General features: G+C 39.7%; 1 protein-coding gene across 1 annotated transcript; it reads left to right on the top strand.

Moving 5' to 3' along the window:
• Positions 1-57: 57 nt before the first annotated feature.
• VBP1 (VHL binding protein 1) lies at positions 58-21,834 on the top strand. The gene is made up of 6 exons (XM_065915856.1): positions 58-206; positions 4,329-4,453; positions 15,220-15,286; positions 16,233-16,331; positions 18,847-18,985; positions 21,537-21,834. The coding sequence occupies exons 1-6, from the start codon at positions 114-116 to the stop codon at positions 21,605-21,607; spliced, it is 594 nt and encodes a 197-aa protein (XP_065771928.1). The 5' UTR covers positions 58-113; the 3' UTR covers positions 21,608-21,834.
• The last annotated feature ends 2,288 nt before the right edge of the window (positions 21,835-24,122 follow it).

The raw sequence follows: 24,122 nt of genomic DNA on the forward strand, positions 1-24,122 counted from the left end.
CGCACAGACTTCCAGAAGGGGGGGGGGGGGGGCGGGCCCGCGGCTGTCAGCCAAGCCAATCACAGGTACAGGCCGCTCGCGAGGCACGTTAGTCGCGCGCTCGCTTCTCCAAAATGGCGGCCTCTAAGGACGGTTGTGGTGTGGGAGAAGTGGCCGTGGGGAACGGGAGGCGACTCCACCTGGGGATTCCTGAAGCGGTTTTTGTGGTAAGCGGCCAGTGAGTGCTTGATGCTACGCTGTTGTTCCCTTTCTTTCTGGCCCCTCACCCGGGCCTCGGTTGTTGGGGGGAGAGGCGTTGGGCCCAGTTACCTGGGAGGGGATGCTCCGGCCTGGAGGGACTAAACTGGGGCGGGACCTGCCTGGGAGGGGACCTGCCGTCCGAGCAGGTCACAGACGCAAAGGGGGCGCGGGACCGGAGGACTCGGGGGCGGAGGCGGGACCGCTTTGAGGGACCGCCTTCCCCCGCCCTCCGCGGCCTTAGGTTCAGACCCCACTTCCCGGAAGATGGGAGGAGGTGAGAAGCTGGTACCTCAGCCTGGGTTCCGGGGAGACCGAGGGGGACGGGGTAACGGAGCTGGGGCTCAGGTGTGAAGCTCGGAAATGACACCTCGGGTGTGGAAGGGCTGCGGCGGCCTTTGGCCTCGGAAGAAGACCCCATGATGGGGGCGTCGGACGGGAAAGCTCTCGAAGGCCTTGTGGAACCCGCTAGGCCATGGAGGCCTTAGCCCGCTAGTCGCGGGCGCTCACTAGAAGGCTGTCTAAGTGAAGTCACTTGTAATCACTTTGAGGTACACGGTTCTAACAACGTAGAGAGTCAATTGGGTGAAGTTCACAGGGGAAGCCAGCAATGCCGTGTTGGAGGGTTCCCTGAACCGGGAGACTAAACCAAGGCCAAACAGAAGCACGTAGAGGCTTTCAGTCCTGTCTCTCCACGAGGCTGTTCTCGAAATAGTGTTTGAGATGAGAACTAGTTGAGTGTTGAGAAAACCTGATGGGTGTTCCAGGACAGTATCACCCATCTTTCTCCACTCAGTTCTGGCTGAACTACTATAAAACCCTAATGGAAATTTCTCCACCTTTTGCTTTGTCTCGATATTGTCTTATCTCTGCCTTTTTGAAAAAAATTATTTATTTTAATTGGAGGCTAATTACAATATTGTAGTGGTTTTTGCTGTACATTGACATTAATCAGCCATGGATGTACATGTGTTCCCCATCCTGAACCCCTCTCCCACCTCCCTCCCCATCCCATCCCTCAGGGTCGTCCCAGTGCACTAGCCCTGAGCATCCTGTCTCATGCTTCGAACCTGGATTGGCTTTTTGTTGATGAAATCTTCCACCGTTTGGATGACCCCTGTCTTTTACTTAGACCAGTTTTATATGCACTGTATGAATATTTGCATTGGCTGATTCAGTTTTGTCCTATTTTATTTTATTTTTTTTGTCCATGAAATGTGCCATGTATTTCTTTCCGCTCATCTCCCAGCTAATCAACAAGAGACAAAATTTGTTGAATGTCAGGCACATTCCTAATGCTTTCACACAACTCAGTAAGAGGCAAGTACTGTTATTCTCATTTTGTACATGTTCAGACTGAGGTCCAGAGCCCTTGAGTAATTTGCCCCAAGTCACATAATGTGTAAGTGAGTTATCCAAGCTTTAAACTTGGTAGGTCTGTGGGCTCCAGACCTCTACTTCCATGCCATGCTCTGCTGCTGGGAGGAGAGTGAGGTAATCTTCCTCACTGGCATTTCCCCTGATCCTAGCACTGTGCCTGGCACACAGTATAAACTCACAACTAAATGTCAGAATGAATTTCCATAGTGCCTTAAAATCCTGCATTCATGGTGCTCAACAAAGGATGGCTTCAGAAATCTAATTCAGGAAGATAAAGTTTATCAAGGGGCTATATAAAGTGTTATCTTAAAATGCATTTTCTCTAAAATGTTATGAGTTGCTTTTTCTAGACCTTTAAAATTTATATCAATATGATATATAAACAATCCAAATTTATATAAATATTTTATGTTCCCCAACTAATGGGAAATAGCATGGTATTTTAGAAAGAACGTTGTTTTCGAGACCAGAGTTTGAATCCTGCGTCTGCTTCCCAGTTGCTGCTTATCTTGAGCATATTGTTTTACAACTTTGAGCCCCTCTGTTTCTTTAACTGAAATAAGGATAACATTACTTACAGATTTCGTCTGAGAAACAGAGAATGTGCTTTCAGTATTGCAAGTAGATACTTAATACATATTCATTTTGGTAATAAGAGGCAGTGTACCATAGTGGTCAGACTGCCTTTTCCCCATTCCAGTTGATACAGTAATTTTTTTTCTTTCTCTGCTTTAATTGTTCTTTTCTCCCCTTGTCCATTGGTTGGCTGCTCCATCTTTCAACATCTAGTTCAGATATGACCTCTAGTTTTTCCTGACCACCACCCCAGGACAGAATTCTTGGTGCTTCCATCTGTTCCCTTAACCATATCTAATGTTTGTTGAACACTTACTAGCCACTGTGTCCTCTTCTGAGTCTTTGACACCTGATAACTCATTTAATCTCCTGTGGGGAAGAGGCACTTTTTGCTTTACAGATTGAGGCCAAGACAAGGGTTAAACAACTGCCTCACGGTCTGCACAGCTAGTACGTGATGCAGCCAGCATTCAAGCCATGCAGCCCCTGAGTCTTAACCACAGACTTTTGCTGCTGTAGTTCCATCTCCTTGTTCGTGTCTAAGCTTCTAATAACATGTGCCAAAAACATTTCTTTTCCTACAACAATGCTTCTAGGAAGATGCTATCTCCTTGCACTTGATCACCATGCAGAACTCAGCTGTTGCCTCAGGCTCACCTTTTCAGTTTTCTTTTACAGAGTCTACTTGATGGCTTCATAGTTCACTCCTTGTGCTGTGTTTCTTTTCCTTTTTCTTCTTGCTTGGTTTTAGCTAAAATACTCCCTTTGAGCTGGTAAGCACGTGGCTCACCTGTTGTCGCTTGTGGTGTCTAACTCTTGTGATCCCATGGACCGTAGCCTGCCAGGCTCCTCTGTCCATGGGATTTTCCCAGCAAGAAAACGAGAGTGGGTTGCCATGCCCTCCTCCAGGGAACCTCCCCCACCCAGGGATCTCCCCCAACCCTTATCTCCTGCATCTCCTGTGTTGCAGACCAATTCTTTTCCTGCTGAGCCATCAGGGAAACCCTAGCTAGTAAGCATGAATAAGAATAATGCTTATACCAGATAAGCAGAGATCCCAGAAACTGTAAGATAATTTGGAAATAAAATGGAGATAGCATCTTCCTAGAAGGATTGTTATAGGAAAAGAAATGTTTCTAGCACATGTTATTAGAAGCTTAGACACGAGCAAGGAGAATGAACTACAGCAGCAAAAGTCTGAATTTAAGTTTCTTGTACTGAAGGACTAAAGTTGTTTAAACTATTGGAAGGTTCTTACAGAATCTCCTTTGTTTCGATAGAGTTTCATCTAGTTCCTGATTGTTATCTATTTAGCTTTTCTTCAGGGACCATCATGTGTAGTATACATTAAAAATGCTGTTCAGTTTTATTGCTTTTCTTTTGCTTATTTATTCCTATTACAAAAGATTGTTTTGTTTGCCTTTTAGGCTTGGGCTTTCCTGGTGGCTCAGATGGTAAAGAATCTGACTGCAATGCGGGAGACCCGGGTTTGATCCCTGGGGTGGGCAGATCCCCTGGAGAAGGGAATGGCAACCCACTCCAGTATTCCGCCCTGGAGAATTCCATGGACCGAGGAGTCTGGCAGTCTACAGTCCATGGGATCACAAAGAGTCAGACCTAACTGAGCAACTAACACTTTTACACTTTGGCTTTATTTCGATCAGTTGGTAACTTAAGGAAGCATTTGTGGCTTCTCTTGGGAACCTAATGACCATATTTAGTATGATTTTTATGGTAGAACTTGTAGAGTTAAAATTGTAAGTAATAAAATGGATAATTTTGAATCTTTGTGGCTAAGGCACATGACAAATGACGTGTTTGTTGGTAATTTTTGTGTTTACTGTGAGTGCTGCATGGGAGATATATGAAGCAGCAAGGTAATCTTTCCCTATATGTAAATAGGAAGGTGGGAGAAGAATAAATTAGCTACATAACGTATGTGCACTGTCTGAAATGGTATCTAATTCTTTATAACTAAAAAAGTTAAAAACAAGTCTTGGAGAAAAAGAAACACAAGCTCTCCCCCCCCCCCCCGCCGCCCCCAAGCTCCTTTTATGTTTTAAAAAAGCTAAAGCAGTCAAAAATCTGAGGTATGAATTGTAAAATTCTTAATGTATTATTTTTGATATTAAAAGGAAGATGTAGATTCCTTCATGAAACAGCCTGGGAATGACACTGCAGATATTGTACTGAAGAAGCTGGATGAACAGTACCAGAAGTATAAGTTTATGGAACTCAACCTTGTGCAAAAGAAAAGGAGGTAAGTGTAAAAGTTTCTAAGTTTTTAAGATCAATATTACATCACTGAAACTTTTGAAAGATTGAGATAATTTGCATACAGATAAAATGTCTATGTGTTGAATATTCAGTTTTATGAATTTTGATAAATGTATCCATTTCTGTAACCACTGCCCAGATAAACATGTGGAACATTTCTGTTACCTAGGAAGTTTCCTCCCAGCCCTTTCCGGCCAACCATGCCCGCTCTTAGAGACAAACACTGTTCTGATTATTTTCACCATAAATTAGTTTTGTCTGTCCTTGAACGTCATATGACTGGAACCGTATAGTAACTACTCTTTTATGTCAGGCTTCTACACTAGGGCTTCCCTGGTGGCTCAGAGGTTAAAGCGTCTGCCTCCAATGTGGGAGACCCGGGTTCAATCCCTGGGTTGGGAAGATCCCCTGGAGAAGGAAATGATAACCCACTCCAGTATTCTTGCCTGGAGAATCCCATGGACGGAGGAGCCTGGTAGGCTACAGTCCACGGGGTCGCAAAGAGTCGGACACGACTGAGTGACTTCACTTCACTTCTTACACTTAGTATAGTGGTTTTGAGAGTCATTATCCATGGTACTGTGGGTATCAGTAAATTAGTTTCTTTTTAGTGCTGAGTCATTTTCCACTGTATATGGGTTTACCACAGTTTTTGTCTACTTTTATCTATTTGCTTATTAATGGACATTTGGGTTGTTTCCCCATTTGGTTTTAAATCTTTGCATGGACATATATTTTCATTTCTCCTGGATTATTATCCAAGAGGTAGAATCGCTGACTTGTACGGTAAGTATGTTTAACTTTACGAGAAACTACCAAAAATCCTAGGTGGCTCTAGCATATTATACAGCCACATTACATTATTACATTACAGCAGTATTACATTATTACAGTTATTATATGCAATTATAATTGCATTATATGCAATTATTGTTGTATATTACATTACAGCAATGTATGGGAGTTCTAGTTCTTCAATCTCGCCGGCACTTGCTGTTGTCAGTCTAAGATGCTTTTGAAAACCTAACAGAATGAGTATTGAAGTCCTTATTCCATAGCATCTAGGATCATAACATCTTCAATATCTACTTCATTTTTTCATTTTGCCAGTGAGATGGCAGACCCACAGAAGTTACAACTTTCCCAAGATTTCATAACTAATAGGCTTGGGCCAAAAATATTCTCATTTTCAGTCCTTTATTCCCTTATATTTTTATAGTAGCTTATACAGTCAATTCACTGTAATAAATACTTATGGACACCTGCTATACACATGTGCCAGCATTCTGATGTCAAATATTATGGAGTTCTTAATAGGTGCCAGATACTGTTTTTGGGTAAAATACCAATATCTGCTTTCAGTAGGGTTGTAGTCTAGTGGCATGATAGGTGTGTAAATAAAAGAAGTACACATAGTATAGCAGTTAAGGTGCTGTGGCATGGAGTGATGAGTTAGCAGAGGTTAAGGGGTGAGCTGCAGGGAGACACAGGGGTTCAGGGGAAACTTCCAAGAGGAGCAGATGGCTGTGTAGAATGTTGAAGGCTGGTTATAAGCTTAGAAGCAGACTAAAGGGAGGAAGGGTAGTCTGGGTATGAGGGTACCACTTAGGTAAAGATACAAAAGTTGGTGTTTAGATGGGAATTCCTCTTTCTTTTTTAAAATGGATACACTGTGGACATCCTGTTTGACTTAACGTTTAATTTGAATGTACTTTGATTTAACAGTTTTTTTTTCCTTAATGGTTAGTGCTTTTTGTGTCCTGTTTAAGAAATATCCCAAGTTCATGAGGATATTCTCTTCATGTTTTATTCTCAGAGGTTTATTGTTTATCTCACACTTTGATCTATAATCTGTGCGTTATTCAGAAGGATGTTGCTAAATTTCACAGCAGTTGTGGGCTTTTCAAGTATGTTTCTTTGCCCTTTCTGTGTATTATACATTGATAGTTGTCTCTGCATTCTTGTTCATAATCAGGTTTTTCTTTTGTTTCTTTCTCTTCTCTTTTTGTGTTTTGGTAACACTTGCATAGGTTTGTGTATGATTTCTTCATTAAGAGGCAGATAATATCTAGTTCTCGCCTACAATGATACTTAATTCCTCAATTCATTAGTGATGAGTTGCAAAATGCCGATGTTCTAATTCAGTTATTTGTTTATTTCTTAATAAGCTGGCATGTTTTTATAAACAGAAATGTCCCTTCATGTGCTCTTTGGTAAAAGTGACTGTAAGAAATCGGCTCACCTCTCAGTTTGTCCCTGGCAAGATTAGCCCTATAGTCCATCACCTCAACAGCTCTCTGCTGCCTGGCTGCAAAGGAAGTACGTATTTTCCCTGGCTACTTGGAGCAGTTAGAAGTGCACGTGCTGGGTCTGCCGCCATCTTAACCTGAAACAATTTCTATCCTTTTCTTTTTTAAGCTTTTTACTCTGTTTCATTAGGTACATGCAGTTTGAGAATTATGAAGTCTTCTTGCTGATTTTAAACCCATGTAAAATAATGTTTCTTGTTTTAGTCAGTTTTGTTGGAAACTTAGAGCTACTTCACCTTTGTTTTGGCTAACATTTAAAAAAAAATCTGTTGTTGGAGTATGTTGATTTATAATACTGTGTTTCTGCCATATAGCAAAGGGAATCAGCTATACATATACATATATCCACTCTTTTAGATTCTTTTCCCATATAGGTCATTACAGAATTCACTGTGCTATATAGTAGGTCCTCACTAGTTATCTGATTTCTGTAAAGTAGTGTGTATATGTCAATCCCAATTTCTGAATTTATCCCTCACCTTTTATTTCCTCCCTAGTAACCAGAAGTTTGTTTTATATATCTGTGAGTCTGTTTCTGTTTTGTAAATAAGTACATGTGTACCCTTTTTTTTTAGATTCCCCATGTAAGCAATGCCACGTGATACTTGTCTTTCCCTGTCTGACTTAATTCACTTCATATCACAATCTCTAGGTGTATCTGTATTGCTGCAAATGGCATGATGTCATTCCTTTTTATGGCTGAGTAATATTTCATGGTACATATATACTGCATCTTCTCTATCCATTCCTCTGTCCATAGACATTTAGGTTGTTTCCATGTCCTCGCTGTTGTAAACAGTGCTGCACAATGAACATTGAGGTGCATGTATCCTTTCGAATCATGGCTTTCTCCAGATATATGCCCGGAAGTGGTGGCTAACATTTTCTGGGTATATCTTCTCTAATGCCTTTTCTTTCAACTGTTTTACTATTTATATTTAAGGGTGTTCCATGTAAACAACATATGGATTTTTTTTAAATCCAACCTATCTTTTTCGATAAGCTCATTTTTCTTTTTGGATACTTTGAAGATTGTCAGCCCTTTTGTTTTCAGTTCAGTTCAGTCGCGTCCAACTCTTTGTGACTGTATGCACTGCGGCACGCCTGTCCATCATCAATTCCCGGAGCTTGCTCATGTCCATTGAGTCAGTGATGCCATCCAACCATCTCATCCCCTGTTGTCCCCTTCTCCTCCTGCCTTCAATCTTTCCCAGCATCAGGGTCTTTTCCAATGAGTCAGTTCTTCACGTCGGATGGCCAAAGTTTGGGAATTCAGCTTCAGCATCAGTCCTTCCAATGAATATTCAGGAGTGATTTCCTTTAGGATGGACTGGTTGGATCTCCTTGCAGTCCAAGGGACTGTCAAGAGTTCACCAACACCACAGTTCAAAAGCATCAATTCTTTGGCAGTCAACTTTCTTTATGGTCCAACTCTCACATCTGTACATGACTACTGGAAAAACCATAGCTTTGACTATACAGACTTTTGTTGGTAAAGTAATGTCTCTGCTTTTTAATATGCTATCTAGGTTGGTCATAGCTTTTCTTCCAAGGAACAAGCGTCTTTTAATTTCAGGGCTGCAATCACCATCGTGGTGATTTTGGAGCCCCCCGAAATAAAATCTGTCTCACTGTTTCCATTGTTTCCCCATCTGTTTGCCATGAAGCGAGGGACTGGATGCCATGATCTTAGTTTTTTGAATGTTGGAGTTTTAAACCAACTTTTTCACTCACCTCTTTCACTTTCATCAAGAGGCTCTTTAGTTCTTCTTCGCTTTCTGCCATAATGGTGGTGTCATCTGCATATTTGAGGTTATTGATATTTCTCCTGGCAATCTTGCTTCCTGCTAGTGCTTCATCCAGCCCAGCATTTTGCATGATGTACTCTGCATATAAGTTAAATAAGCAGGGTGACAATATACAGTGCTGTATACTCCTTTTCCCAATTTGGAACAAGTCCATTGTTCCATGTCTGGATTTTACTGTTGCTTCTTGTCCTGCATACAGATTTGTCTTTTTTGAGGCTATGTTTCTTAAATTCTTTTTTAACTGACTTATATTCAGGTTCCTGTAGCCATGGATACCTGTGTGGATCGCTTTTATCCATAGAGGAGTTTGTTTTTTGGCAGCTGTGCATCTGTATCAGCCTTGGACCTCTTGAACCCTGTTCCTAGTTCTTGCACTTAATATGTGAGCTCCCAACTGAAGTGTGTCAGGGGCCCAGGCTCAGGTCTCCAGCTGGTATTGGCACCTGCCTTGAGACACATGCTTTTCTGTAGTCCTCACTGTTCAACTCAAAGCCTTTTCCAGTTTTATTCTTATCTTATTTTTCCCCTGAAAGTTAGTTCCCTGACCTCTGATAGCAGCTATGCAACAAAACTACTTCTGTGGTTGATTGTTTTACAGCAGATAGTTCCGTGTAGTGTGGATATTAACCTTTTCTTTACACATGTTGTTTGTCTTTTCTTGCACCCTGTCATTTAAATTTACCTTCAGCTGTATAAAAGTTTCTTATTATTTCATAATTTTCGTGTGGTGATCTCTTTAACACTTGAATTTCTATGTGCTTTTATAAATTTCTGTAACTGGAAATTTTGTGATTATCATTTTTTTCAAACATCTGTTAATTTTTTTCCTTTTCTCATTCTGGGATTCATGTTAATGTGGATGTTAATTAACTCTTCTAATTCTGCCTTCCCTTTCTGTTTTGTTTCCTTTTTTTTGCTGACTTCAGTAATTTTGTCTTTTGACGATTAAGTGGATTGCTATCCATGAGTCCTTTATTTCAGCCATTACATTTTTTATACCTAGTATTTTTGGTTCTTCTTACAGCTCCTTGTTTCTTTTTTATATTACCAGTATCCTGTCTTGTCTTTTTGAGGTATTTAAAAATATTCACTGTGTAATCTTTTAGTATTTGGATGGCATCACCGACTCCATGGACATGAGTTTGGGTAAACTTCAGGAGTTGGTGATGGACAGGGAGGCCTGGCATGCTGCAGTCTATGGGGTCACAAAGAGTTGGACACAACTGAGCAACTGAACTGAACTAAACTGCACTTGTTTCATCTGGTAGAGGTCGTTGAGTTTATTTTCTTTATTTTATTTTGTAGTTTATCAGATGACCATTTTTTTCCCCTGTCAGCTCATATTCCCTCAGGGATATCCGTTCCCTTTGGCCAGTAATGTGTGTGGAAGTGGGAGTGAGTAATTCAAGTCTTTCTTGGTGGGCAGAGTTTACACTCTATGGCATGGCCATCAGACAAATACTCCTTCTCCTCGGCCAAGTGCCTCAGTCTTTGGGAGATTCTTTCCATTCCTTTCTCTTTGACTGATTTCACTGGCATCTCCCCTGGGAGGACGATGGGAAGAACAGAACTACTAGGGGCCATTACTCTCTTCTCAGTCCTCAGTCTGACCTTTTCCTTTTCCCTGCCTCTGGCCAGTTGTATTGTTTTTCTGCCCTTTTACAGTCATGGGGTAGGTAATGTGATTCACGCAGGGCAATTTAGAGGGAGGAAAAACAACTAGAAATTTGCCCTTTAGCCTTAAATGCTCCTCCCTTTGAAGACTTCATCTAGTTCCCTTCTAGTTCCCTTCTGTCTCTCCTCTCATCAAGAAATTTTCATTGTTCACAGAATAACAAAGACCTAGAACTGACCCAAATATCCATTGACAGGAAAATGGATGAACAGGTTGTGTTATATTTGTAAATGTGTATTACACAGCAGTGAAAACAGATGAACAACTCTTTGGAATTTGATTGGGTTATAAAGCAAACACCAGGAAAATGCAACTAACATGAGCCCATTTGTATCAAGAAACTAGCAAAGAATATATTGTTTTGGAATACACGTAACTAATGAGACTATTTGAAGTAGTAAAAATGGGACTATAAACACACAGTTTGGGACAGAGCAGGATGGGGAGGAACCAGAGATCAAATTGCCAGCATCTGTTGGATCATAGAAAAAGCAAGGGAATTCAGAAAAACATCTACTTCTGCGACATTGACTATGCTAAAGCTTTTGACTGTGTGGATCACAACAAACTGGAAAATAAAGAGATGGGAATACCAGACCATCTTACCTGTCTCCTGAGAAACCTGTATGCAGGTCAAGAAGAAACAGTTAGAGTCGGATGTGGAACAACAGACTTGTTCAAAACTGGTAAAAGAGTATGACAAGGCTGTATATTGTCACACTGCTTATTTAGCTTCTATGCAGAGTACATCATGCGAAATGCCAGGCTGGATGAATCACAAGCTGGAATCAAGACTGCCTGGAGAAATAACAACCTCAGATATGCAGGTGCCACACTCTAATGGCAGAAAGCGAAGAGAGACTAAAGAGTCTCTTGATGAGCGTGAAGGAGGAGAATGAAAATGACATAACTCAGCATTCAGAAAGCTAAGATCATGGCATCCGGGCCCGTCACTTCATGGCAAATAGATGGGGAAAAAGTGAAAACAGTAGTAGATTTTATCTTCTTGGGCTCTAAAATCACTGTGGATGGTAACTGTGACCACACAATTAAAAGACACTTGCTCCTTGGAAGAAAAACTATTAGAAACCTAGACAGCATATTAAAAAGCAGAGGCATCACTTTTCCAGTGATGTCAGTAGTTTTGCCAGTAGTCATATATGGATGTGAGAATTGGTCCATAAAGATGGCTGAGCAACAAAGAATTGATGCTTTCAAATTGGGATGCTGTAGGAGACTCTTAAGAGTCCCTTGGACAGCAAGGAGATCAAACCATCCTGAAGGAAATGAACCCTGAATTTTCATGGGAAGGACTGATGCTGAAGCTGAAGCTCCAATCCTTTGGCCACCTGATATGAAGAGCCAACTCATTGGAAAAGACGCTGATGCTGGGAAAGATTGAGAGTAGAAGAATAGGGGATAAGATGGTTAGATGGCATCACTGACTCACTGCACATGAGTTTGAGCAAACTGTGGGAGATAGTGAAGGAAAGAGAAGCCTGGTGTGCTGCAGTCCATGTGGTCGTGGGGAATCGGACACAACAAGGGTGGGGAGGGTGTATTGCTCAGACATGTGCAGTGGCTTTGGTGGTCTAGTTCCTGAGATGTCCAGAGTTGCAGCTGCTTGATTGATTGCTATGCTTCATAACCTATATATTACATGTAATATCTACATGTACAACAATATAACATAGAAATCATTTGTATGACCTAAACAATTTGATCTGAACATACTAATGTTACATGTCTATCAGATACTATACACATGAACACACCTACATCTTTCTCGCATTTACATATATCAGCATAGACAAAGAGAAGCAAAATTGAGAAATATATGACATCTGTATTGAATTGTAAAGAGTTCACAGAACACTAGCCTTCAAGCTTTGCTTACAAAAAAAATCAAGGCTAAGTGTGTGTTTCTCGACTCTTCACTGGGTTGTCTTGTCAGATAGTGATACTATTTTTCAAGCAGCAGGCTTCTGTGACACATTTCCCAGGTCAGTAGCACAGATGGTAAAGAAGTTTGCTGTGCTAACCTTGTTCACACGTATTGTGACTTTCTTTATATGATTCAGGAGGTACATGTTCATTATCATATTTAGAATTTATTTGCATGCTGATCTCTAATAATATTTAGTTGCATGTCTTCTGAAAGTTTCACAGCTTTATTTTTAGTCCATTTTTAGTCCATTTGGTTACAAATTACACTGTGATTTGACAGGACTCCCAGAATAGTTTTGCACATTTTTCCATGTGAAACACTTGAAAACTTTGGGCCGCGTCTAATCGTCAAAAATAAAAGAGCTAAAAAGGTCTCATTCTGTATTCTCTGAGTTTGGCTTTGAGTGTTTTCAACATTTTGTTACCTCTTGTCAGTGAGAGTGACTTCATTTGGGAATCAGTTGCTACTAGTTTTTAAAAATTGAATAGGTTTTATTTTTAAAGGCAGTTTTAGTTTTGTAGCAAAATGGAGCATAAAGTACAGAGGTTTCCTATTTAGCCCCTGCCCCTACACACGTATAACCTTCCCATTATCTATACCTTTCACCAGAGTGGAATATTTGTTACAGTTGATGAACCAATATTGATATGTTCTTATTAACTAAGGTCCATAGTTTACATTAGTGTCCACTCTTATGTTGTACATTTGATGGATTTGAACACATGCACCATGACATGTATCTGTCATTATAGTGTCATACAGAGTAGGTTCACTGCGGTAAGAATGCTCTGTGTGCCATATATTCATCCCTCCCTCCCCTTCCTAAACCCCTGGCAACCAGTGATGCTTTTACTGTCTCCATAGTTTTGTGTTTTCCAGAATGTCTTACAGCCAGAATCCTATAGTATGTAGTAGCCCTTTCAGGTTGGTTTCTTTCATTTCGTCATATGCATTTAGGCTTCTTGCATGTCTTTCATAGCTTGATAGATCATTTCTTTTTAGCAGTGAATATTATTCCATTGTCCAGATGGACCACAATTTATTTCTCTGTTTGCCTACCAAAGGCATCTGGGTTGCTTCCAAGTTTGGGCAATTATGAATAATCATTTGTGTGCAGTTTTTATTTGGACCTGAGTTTCCAGCTCCTTTGGGTAAATACCAAGGAGCATGATTGCTGGATCATATGGTAAGAATGTGTTTAGTTTTGTAAGAACCTGACAAACTGTCTTACTACTAAAGTGACTGTACCATGTTGCATTCCCTCCAGCAATGAATGAAAATTAACATTGCTTCATATCCTCACCAGCATCCAGAGTTGTCAGTATTCTGGATTTTGGCCATTGTAACAGGTGTGTGTGTGCTCAGTGGCTCAGTCGTGGTTGACTCTTTGCAACCCCATGGAGTGTAGCCCACCAGGCTCCTCTGTCCATTGGATTCTCCAGGCAAGAGTATTGGAGTGGGTGGCCATGCCCGCCTCCAAGAGATTGTCCTGACCCAGGGATCAAACATGCATCTCCTGCATTGGCAGGCAGATTCTTTACCACTAGCGCCACCTGGGAAGCCCAGAATAGTTTTGCAGTGGTTATGTCATTGTTTAAATTTGCATTTCTCTGTTGATGGATAGGGAGGCCTGGCATGCTGCGGTTCATGGGGTCACAGCGTCGGACACGACTGAGTGACTGAACTGATACTGATACTGATGATATATGATGTGGAGCATCTTTTCATATGCTTATTTGCTATTTGTATATCTTCTTTGGTAGGGTATCTGTTAAGTCCTTTGGTCCAGTTGTTCCTTATTGTTGAGTTTTGAAAGTTCTTTTTATATTTTGGATACCAGTCCTTTATCACATGTGTCTTTTGCAGATATTTTATCCCAGTCTGTGGCTTGTCTTATCATTAAAGTCTGTCATATCAATTATTTCTTTTATGGATTATGTCTTCGGTATTATATCTAAAAAATCATTACCAGACCCAAGGTCATCTAGGTTTTTTCCTGTGTTATCTTCTAGGAGCATTATAGTTTTGCATCATACTTTATATATGTGATTCATCTCAGCTTAAGTTTTGTGAAATGTGTATGTATGCCTGTGTTTAGATTCATTTTTTTATGTGTGGATGTCCAGTTGGTTCAGTCTGATCAGTCTCATCATGTCTGTCATTGTTTTCGTAAATTTCCTGTGTTCAAACCAATGATCCATTTATAATTTTAGTAACAATTATTACCTAACTTGAAAAGAAAATAGTATTTTTCAACATAAAAGTTAAAGAAAAATCACTCAAAGCTTAAAAGAATCATGAAATTATACTGTATCTTACTGTGGTGTGTTAGGCATTCAGTTGATTTTGCACTGTGAGAAGTGCAGGCGCTGAGAAGCTGTCCCTGCACTTGCTGCTGCTGAGTTGGTGGTTTCCAGTTGAAAATATAATACTTGAATGCATGTTATTTAAAAAAATAATCTATTTAAAGTGCAATTCTAATTAAATGTAGAACCTCTTAATCATCTCTGGGGGATATGACTTTCTGGTGGCTCAGCTGGTAAAGAACCTGCCTGCAGTGCGGGAGACCTGGGTTCAATCCCTTATTCAGGAAGATCCCCTGGAGGAGGGCATGACAACCCACTCTGGTATTGCCTGGAGAATCCCAATGGACAGCGGAGGCTGGCAGGTTACAGTCCATGGGGTCACAAAGAGTTGGACACGACTAAGCGACTAAGCGCACACAGCCCAGAAAAGCTTACTAGTGGAGGATTTGACATATAGAACAGGACTCTGTGCACAATAGGTGTTCCATAAGTATTTGCTATTATATCTAAGCAGTTTAGTAAATATTTATGTCTGAAATATCTTAGATATTTTAATAAGCAATTCATTAAATATCTTACATATAAAATATATTTACTATTTCATATTTACATATTGTCCTCAAAACATATCAGTAGAAAGTATAAAGCTAGTAAGACTATTTCTTGGTGCCGGATACTAAATTAACCTTTTTCTTATTCACAGGCTAAAAGGCCAGATTCCTGAAATTAAGCAGACTTTAGAAATTCTAAAATATATGCAGAAGAAAAAAGTAAGTGTCTTTTTTGTTTATAAACATGAGCAAACCAGGATAGTTCAGCAGAGACACGTGTTCCTTGACTCCTTGGTCACTGGTATTTGAACCCGTGCTAGAAGATCCAGTCTGCCTTTCTGAGCACATGTAGTGATATCACAGACGGTGTGCTTCTGTGAAACATGTGGCTTTACACCGAAGTCAGATTTAACTCTAGGGCCCACACTACTTGGGGTCTTTTACTTATATGTAGTATTTGTGAAGCTTAAATACAACTTGAAATTATTTTAAGTGCAAAAAGAAATGAATAGTCTTTATTGTTTGTGGCTCTCAGTTCACAGTTGAGGAAATATTTACAAAGAGGGTACACTTGACCAGTGTCACATAGCTAGTTACTGGCGAACTGGATTTGAGAATCTTCTGAGTTCTCACCCATTTTTTTGTTAAATAAAAGGAGGGTGTAAAAATGAAGTTTCAGAAAATATTTAACATATTATATGTATGTATATATACATGATTTATTACTTGACTGGCAGAGTAGCTACATTTTGTGACCATTTTTTTTATGTCACAAACTTTATAAGAGACTTCAGAAGACTGGTTGGTTGAGCATGAAGTGCTGATGAAGTGATAATAATAGATCACGCTTGTCTAGTGCTTACTCTGTGCCAGGCACTGAAGTGTGTGTGTTTGTGTTCATACAAGTGCCGCTTGCCACAGCCTTCAGGGGTGCATTAAGTTGTTGAGTCAGGATGCATGTGCTCCCTGCGCAGTCCTATGGCCCCTGTGGTCCTTTCTTTACCCTTCTCCTTTACGTCTCTGTCCCTCGGCTCCTCCACCTGATTTGTCTGTGGGGTGGGACTGTTTTAAATGGCTTAAGCTCAGCTCTGCAATTGCCTGTATGACCTTTGTATTAAGATGGACAGTTTACAGTACCGTCATGTATTTATTTATTTTTTTGAAGGAGTCCACCAGTTCACTGGAGACCAGGTTCTTATTGGCAGATAACCTGTATTGCAAAGCTTCAGTTCCTCCTACCGATAAAGTGTGTCTGTGGTTGGGGGTAAGTCAATGTCATTGCCACAGCTTCCTTGGCTGACATTTGGTAAGGCAGTGTGTTTTCCCCAGCACGGCAGTATTGAACAGTGCTGGGCAGTATCCCCAGCACTTGACCGTGGACAGAATGAAGGGGTATCATTGTGGGGGACTAGGAGTATGAGAAAGATTGCCACAGAAACATGCTTGAGTCTCTTCCGGTCAAAACAAAATGGACCTTTCCCTCCAGCTAGCACTTTATCTGTTAAATGTAACAGAAGTTATTGTCGAACCTCAGATCGATGTTTGTTCATCATCAGAGTTTATGAGTTCTAGAAAGATATCTCTGAACTTAAGGGGTAAAAGATTACTATAAAAATCTTGCGGTTAGAACCCATTTGAAAAAGTCATACATTTCAGTTGTGATGATTTCAGAGACCTTGTCTGTGATTTTTCCTGTTACTACTCTTGAATCCCATGATCAACCAAGTCATGCCTGACCACACAGGTAGGTCTTGCTACCTCAGGCAAGTTCCTATGCAAAGTTGCAAATTGGGAGGATTTCCACTTGCTGCTGTCCTGTACAGTCATCCCTGAGAGGCACTCTAGGGCTGTAAAAGGTTGGCAGATTCATACGTGGAAACTCACTTCTCTATCTGTTAGTTCCTCCTTCCTGATTTCTGTTAGCTATAACATTTCAGAGTTTATGCATTTATTTCTACAAACATAATTCCCATTCTTGTTTAGTTTTAGTTTTATAAATGGAACAGCTAGCCACCCAGTAGCTCAGATCTTAGGGGTTATCCTCTTTGGTTTCTTTTCTCCTTGGCCCACACTTAATCAGCACGTGGGGATAAGATGATTCCATAAAGTAGACTGGGACAACAGGGAGCACTCTCCTAAGAATTATGGCTGGAGCCCACCTTACACGAGATGGATTCCAAATGGATCACGTAATGACGTGAACTAGTGACACCATCAAAGTTCTAGACCAAGTCACAGATAATTGTAGCCCTGGAATAAGGATGGTTTTTCAGGCCACAAAACTCGGAAACCATGAGCAAAGTAAAAAGACAACAAGAAAAAATATATGTGACTCATATTGCACGCAAAGGACTAACATGTTTGCAGGACAACTTGGAGTTGTCTTTTGGGCATGTCAGTCTTCAGATGCCTGTTAGACTGTCAAGTAGAGAGGCTGATAAGGCAGTGTTTGAGGAGTGAACCAACTAAGGAGATATACTTGAATGAATGATTGATGGTTTTTGACAGGAATGAAGTGTTTTAAAATGTATTCTATTTCCTCTTGTTACAGGTAAGCAAAGTGTAGACATTTTCTGGGGAAAAAAGTGCTAATAAGTATCAGTAATTGAGAAGTGAGATTGGGAGTCTGTGTTTGGAGAAGCATTTACTTTGCACTGAATATTTTAGTCCTGTCTGAATTTTTATGCAGCTTTCTAATTCTCACAAGGGCTTCCCTTGTGGCTCAGCTGGTAAAGAATCCACCTGCAATGTGGGAGGCCTGGGTGTGATCCCTGGGTCGGGAAGATCCCCTACAGAAGGGAAAGGCTACCCACTCCAGTATTCTGGCCTGGAGAAATCCATGTCCACGGGGTTGCAAAGAGTCGGACACGACTGAGCGGCTTTCATTCACTCACTTCCAATTATCATGGACTGGCATATTCAGTCAATAAGTATGTAGCATCTGCTTGGTGCTAAGTCCTTTCATGTTGTCTCATTAATTCTTACAACAATCCTTTGAGTAATTTTTAAATTTCATTTTTCATATGAGGAAAGTGGTTCCAGAAATGCCTGGTGGTAAGTCAGGTGATAGTTCAGAGCTGTGAAAGGTACGGTTCCCCATTACAGAGTGCATGCCTTACCAAGTGTCAGCAGTTACTCCAGATCTTAGATCCAGAACTAGTCACCTTGCCTTCGCCTCTGGCATCTGTTGGAGTTTGGAAGGGGACAGTTAAAGCTAGCTGTTTTCTCTTAATGGACCAAATACAGATAATACATATGTCTTTGAAAGCTTTAAAGTTTTACCTTAAGCTCAGAAACAACTACTTCAGTTGATTCAAATGTATTACTATTTAGTGTCCCGATAGAGGTGGTAGAAAGATAGAGTTTGATAACTAAAGATACTGGTTCCTATCCTAATCTTCGATTAATTTAGTATCTCTGGAATCATAGGTAAGCTGAATTCTCAGAGCCTATTTTCTTCACTAGAGAAGTTGAGGAGGAAATGATATAATGTATGTAAATATATTCTGTAACTCAGGGGACAATAAATATTGTGTGAAAAGCCAGAGAGTAAATATTTTTGGTGTTGCAGACCACATGGTCTCTGCCACAACTAGTACTTGGCTCACCACTGCGGGATGTAAGTCTTAAGTGAATAAAGAGTTGCTGTGTTTCCAAAAAACTTGAGACAAAAGACTGCTGGCCAGATTTGACCCAAAGGCTGTAGTTTGCCAACCACTGCTCTAATGTATAGAGCACAAAGTCAGTGTTTGCTCTTTGTCACGCTTTTCTTTCTGCAGGCGAACGTAATGCTTGAATATGATATTGATGAAGCTCAGGCATTGTTGGAAAAGAATTTATTGACGGCCACAAAGAATCTTGATTCTCTTGAGGAAGACCTTGACTTTCTTCGAGATCAGTTTACTACCACGGAAGTCAGTATCCTTTCCTAATGAAAGGCAAAGGGGGGACAGGAGAAAAATGTTTTTTATGTTCTTATGTGCATTGCTTTAATGAGAAGAATGTCCTTATTAGACTAATGTTAAGTTGCAGATTTTATGAGTAGTAAATGACATATTTTAGAGCTAATGTTGAAATAAGTTTATAGATTGATCTGAATTTGAGGTGTGAAAGTGTGGAAATAGCAAATTCAATTTAGTACATGTGTATTTCTATTTCACATATTTTCTCAAGATAACCTTTATAGCTAGATAAGTACTAGAGTTCCACAACTCTTTATTAAGGGTCTCTTGTGTTCCTACAACTGTGCTAAGCTGTGTGGGGCATGCGCTGGTGAGATCAGTGTAAAAAAAGAATGACAAAGCACATGTGAGACAGCTAGTGATCATTTCATAGCAAAATAGAAGTCAGTCAATTTCAGGTAGTCAACACCAAGGCAATTTAAAATTAGGGTGATAGATGTGAGCTAGTGTGAGTTCAGAACAGTCTTTGAGAAGATAGGCCTGAGACTGTAGTTAAAGGTAGTGTAGGATTTCTTTTAGCAGAGAAAAAGGGAAGGCTCTCATGTTGAAACCCAGCTCTTGGCATTTTCCCTCTCACCTGTGTCTCCTAATTGTCAGAATCATTGGCCCCACACAGTCATTCAAGACAGAAACCTGGGAGTCAATCTTCTTACCTCTCTGTTACACTCATTTTGGCCTTTAATAACCGAGGGTCAGTAGTTTTCTTATTTATTTATTTTAATTGGAGGCTAATTATTTTACAGTATTGTGGTGGTTTTTTGCCATATATTCACATGAATCAGCCATGGGTTTACATGTGTTCCCCATCCTGACCCTCCCTCCCACCTCCCTCCCCATCCCATCCCTCAGGGTCATCCCAGTGCACCAGCCCTGAGCACCCTCCTTCATGCATCGAAGCTGGGCTGGCGATATGTTTCAAATATTATAATGTACATGTTTCAATGCTATTCTCTCAAATTATCCCACCCTCGCCTTCTCCCACAGAGTCCAAAAGTGTGTTCTTTACATCTGTGTCTCTTTTTGCTAGGGTCATCGTTACCATCTTTCTAAATTCCATATATATGCATTAATATTAATGTATTGGTATTTTTCTGACTTACTTCAGTCTGTACAATAGGCTTCAGTTTCATCTATCTCATTAGAACTGATTCAAACGAATTCTTTTTAATAGCTGAGTAATGCTCCATTGTGTATATGTACCACAGCTTTCTTATCCATTCGTCTAAGGATGGACATCTAGGTTGCTTCCATGCCCTGGCTATTGTAAAATGGTGCTGTGATGAACATTGAGGTACATGTGTCTCTTTAATTCTGGTTTCCTCAGTGTGGATGCCCAGCAGTGGGATTGCTGGGTCGTATGGCAGTTTTCTACTCTGTTTCCCCCACCCCAGTCCTTCACATGCTCTCTGCTGTGAATTCACTGAGTCACACTTCTTATTTTTATTTCTCTGGCTATAATGCCTCAGTGGTTATTTGTTACATGTCAGCTATGCACATGGTCACTCTGGGGGGTGGTCCCTGCCAGTCTCGATTCCACGTGCCACTGACTGATTTCCTGCCCTGCTCCTCCCCTGGTGCGCCCAAGGTCCAAATCACCCCAGGTGGTTTTCCTCACCCCCTAAATAGGGCGTGCCCTTTGTATGTCCACACTTGGTTCCTCCTACCTATACTGATTTCCCCCTATTTGCTTGGGTTCATCCATCTTACCTTTCATCTTTCAGCTCAAGCAGCAGAACATTTCTGAACATTTTCTAGTCCTCTCAGGGTGTTGTGTTGCTCCTCTGTGATTCCTGAGCACTTTGCACATAGTACTTAAAATTTGTTTTTCATGCCAGACTGGGAGCTCCTCAAGTGCAGGAGCTCCACGTTTTCTCTCCTCCATAGCATGTAGCACATGACAGGTTTTAAGGGGTTGGGTGAAGGTCTGTCTGAGGCCTAGAACAGGGGTTAGCACGTGACTGGTAATGTGGAGACTTCATTCAGAGGTAAAAAAAGATAAAATACCTAGAAGATAGTATTGTACCTTCAGGACATACCAGTGAAGGCATGAGCCGGGAAAGAGAGCACCAATAGGCGAATTTATGCAGGGTGGAGCTTGTGGAAAGGAAAAGATACAGATGCTGAATAGGTTGCATAAATTAAGCCAAACAGGGCGAGAGAGAAAATTAGTGATAATTGTAATAATTTAAATATTGCATGTCAGGGTATGCTTTGAACCACCTTCAAAATACTGTGGATGAGGGTCTCTCTTGAAAACTGTTGGGAGAGTGTCAAGCACACATGTGTCAAATATAATACTATAGTTGACCTAGCTATGCTAGACAATCATTGATTTGAGGCCTTGACTAGGTTTTGGTGGAATTTTGTTTCAGTCTTTCCTTGGCAGACATACTACACTTTGCTGTAGCCACTAGTATTGTGTGTGTGTGATTTCTGTCTTTCATTCAGTGTGTGATTGCATGTTATCTTTCGAATTGCTTTGGCATTTTCTTTGACAATTCTTGCAGATATGGCCAGAGTTTATAATTGGGATGTTAAGAGAAGAAACAAAGATGATTCTACCAAGAACAAAGCATAAAGATGGCAGTTAAAAATGTGGTTCAGCTTTCCAAACATGTTTATGCTTAAAAGTTGACAGAACTTTAAATGATTTTTAACAGCAAGAATAATTAAAACTTTAAAAACAGATAAGCACCACTTTATTTATTTATAAAAACAAAATTAGTTGCAAATATTTTATGAAACTTACAGTGTTGTTATTTTATTTTTTGCATTTCCAACAAAGTAAATGCTGCTTTCATCATTTTTGTTTGTTTGTTTGTTTGTTTTTCATAAGGAAAGTCTTAGCCAAAATGGCTAGAAACTGTGAGATATATTATAGAAGCTGATTTCTGGACAGTTTAGCACAGTTTACTTTTTCTGTATTGGCTGGTGTTAACTCTCACTTGTGATATGGTTAAACCAGTTTAGAGGTAGAAAAAACAGTTGAAATATTTGAAAATTTGTTTTTCTTTAGTACACATAAGGCTTTATGGTCCTCTGTTGTTGTTTGTCCTTTGTAAACGGAGTTTCATGAATTACTGCTTAGTTAATAACTATGTAATGTTCTGTACTTTTAAGGAAGTGGCAATTTGCATTCCTAAATATTAAGAGGGCTTTTGAGACAACACCTTTTCTAACCCGATATAGGTACACAGAGCCTTTGCAATGCCAACGATAAAGGAGATCTTGACCAACATGAAATAACAAAATTACCTACTGAAAACTCTTGCCTGAGGTGATTTTGTACTTTTTGACAGTTCTCCAAAGCAGCAAGACAGGAGTATTAAGATAAATATAAATCTGCAGTGGTTTAAAAGAGTTGGGAGATTTTTTATTCATGGTAAAACTTCATAAGAGTGGTAGAAAATCCCTGTGGAAAGCCATTGGTACAGTGGCTAGTACTGGGTGATACAGAGTTCTGGTAAAAACACAAATGTATTATTCCATGTCCCTGTAGCAAAGAGTATACTTGTACAGTGTTTTGTACTTGTATTTCATGATATTAAAGCAGTGAAGTTAACAATTGTAGCCCAGCACCTTTATCATGTTATTCTTTCTAAAATTAACATGGGTCTTTTGTAAAGTTTATTTACTTGCATGTATAACTGGCCATGTCCAGAACTTTTTGTGTTTGTAGAAACAACATAAAATCCCTTTGGAAGGAATATAGATAAGCAAACAATTCAGAAGTTAAATCTGAGAGATACCAAAGTTTCCTCTCAGGGTTTCTTTTATAAGTTTAAATTCCCGTATTTTAGAATTTGAGCTTTGTAAACATCTTAATATATTTTTAAGTGTTACTTTTCTCCCAGACTTTATTATGGTAAGTATACTGGTATGAAATGTTCCTGTTAACAGGAATGATTTGGTCAGAAGATCTTCCTTTTGTCTTCCTTTAAGTCCCTGAAAATCTAAATAGGAATTTTAGGTTTTCTAAGCACAACATATATTACCTAAGTATGCAGTATGTGTCAGAGAGAGTATTAGGCTCTGATAATTAAATAAAAGATATTTAAATCTTACGTCTGCCAGATTATTTCTCTTGTAACAGTTTACATTTTCAGAATAACATAATCATCCTGATTTGACATGATTTCTTCAAGTCTAATATTAGTATAGTATACCTGAAAGGATAATGAACACAAGATTGACTATAAAATTGTGATTTTGAGTAACAAATGCATTGAAAATGCAACTGAAATCAATGTTGCCATTGTAAAACATGTTCACTGGAGAATGTTTAGAAAATAGGAGGAAAAAAGACATTTCAGTTCCACTTGCAGCTGCCCCTTAATGATTCTGTGGCTTCCATTTCTTTTCCTATGCATAGGTCTTTTAAAAAACATAATTTAAATAATTTTGTCTGTATAATTTTTATCATACTTTCTTAACATGGAATTTTCAATCTACCTATTATATAATGCTTTAAAATTAACATTATTTTACTGTTTTAACAGTATTCTAAATAGCTGGACCCTAGTAAACTGTGACCTATAGACATTTGATGTTTTTAAATTTTTTGTGTGTGAAGTAAATAATTCAGCACGTTACATTTTTACAGAAGGATTTTTCCTGTATTTAGGATTTTTCCTGAGATTAGATTACCAAAAATAGAATTACAGAGTCAAAGATTATAGCATTTTATTTTCTGGGGTTAACTGAGAGGAGTTTGCTCAGGGGATGATGGGAAGCAACAAGGGATTCAGATGAACATAGGAACTTGAAACAAAAATAAATGTCCAAAAAAAAAAAAAGGTCTGACACACTAACTACAGATACTGACGGCCACAACCACATAGTCAAGAGTGAAACCAAAGTCTGGTTCCCTTTGTGAATTTCCTTCGCTCTGTACCCATGGCATATACCGAGTAATTCATTAAGTACAATTCCTTAATGAATGAATACTCTGTTCTTTTATGTTTGCTATTCTCAGCCCTATACCTCACAATATCTTTAAGGGTCTCGAATCATTTCTTAAAGGTTCACCTTGGTTGGTCCTGATCCCCTATGGAGCCATGTCTGTTGTCTGTTTAGTGCTAAATGTGGGGATG

This window comes from Muntiacus reevesi, chromosome X, assembly GCF_963930625.1.
Source record: "Muntiacus reevesi chromosome X, mMunRee1.1, whole genome shotgun sequence".
Taxonomy (NCBI): Eukaryota; Metazoa; Chordata; class Mammalia; order Artiodactyla; family Cervidae; genus Muntiacus; species Muntiacus reevesi.

What these genes read in the sequence shown, in the direction of transcription:
- VBP1 (XM_065915856.1), top strand. Translation starts at nt 114, where the DNA reads ATGGCGGCCTCTAAGGACGGTTGTGGTGTGGGAGAAGTGGCCGTGGGG. An exon ending in TTCCTGAAGCGGTTTTTGTG is followed by an intron (nt 207 to 4,328) that starts GTAAGCGGCCAG and finishes TGATATTAAAAG; the next exon opens with GAAGATGTAGATTCCTTCAT. An exon ending in CTTGTGCAAAAGAAAAGGAG is followed by an intron (nt 4,454 to 15,219) that starts GTAAGTGTAAAA and finishes TCTTATTCACAG; the next exon opens with GCTAAAAGGCCAGATTCCTG.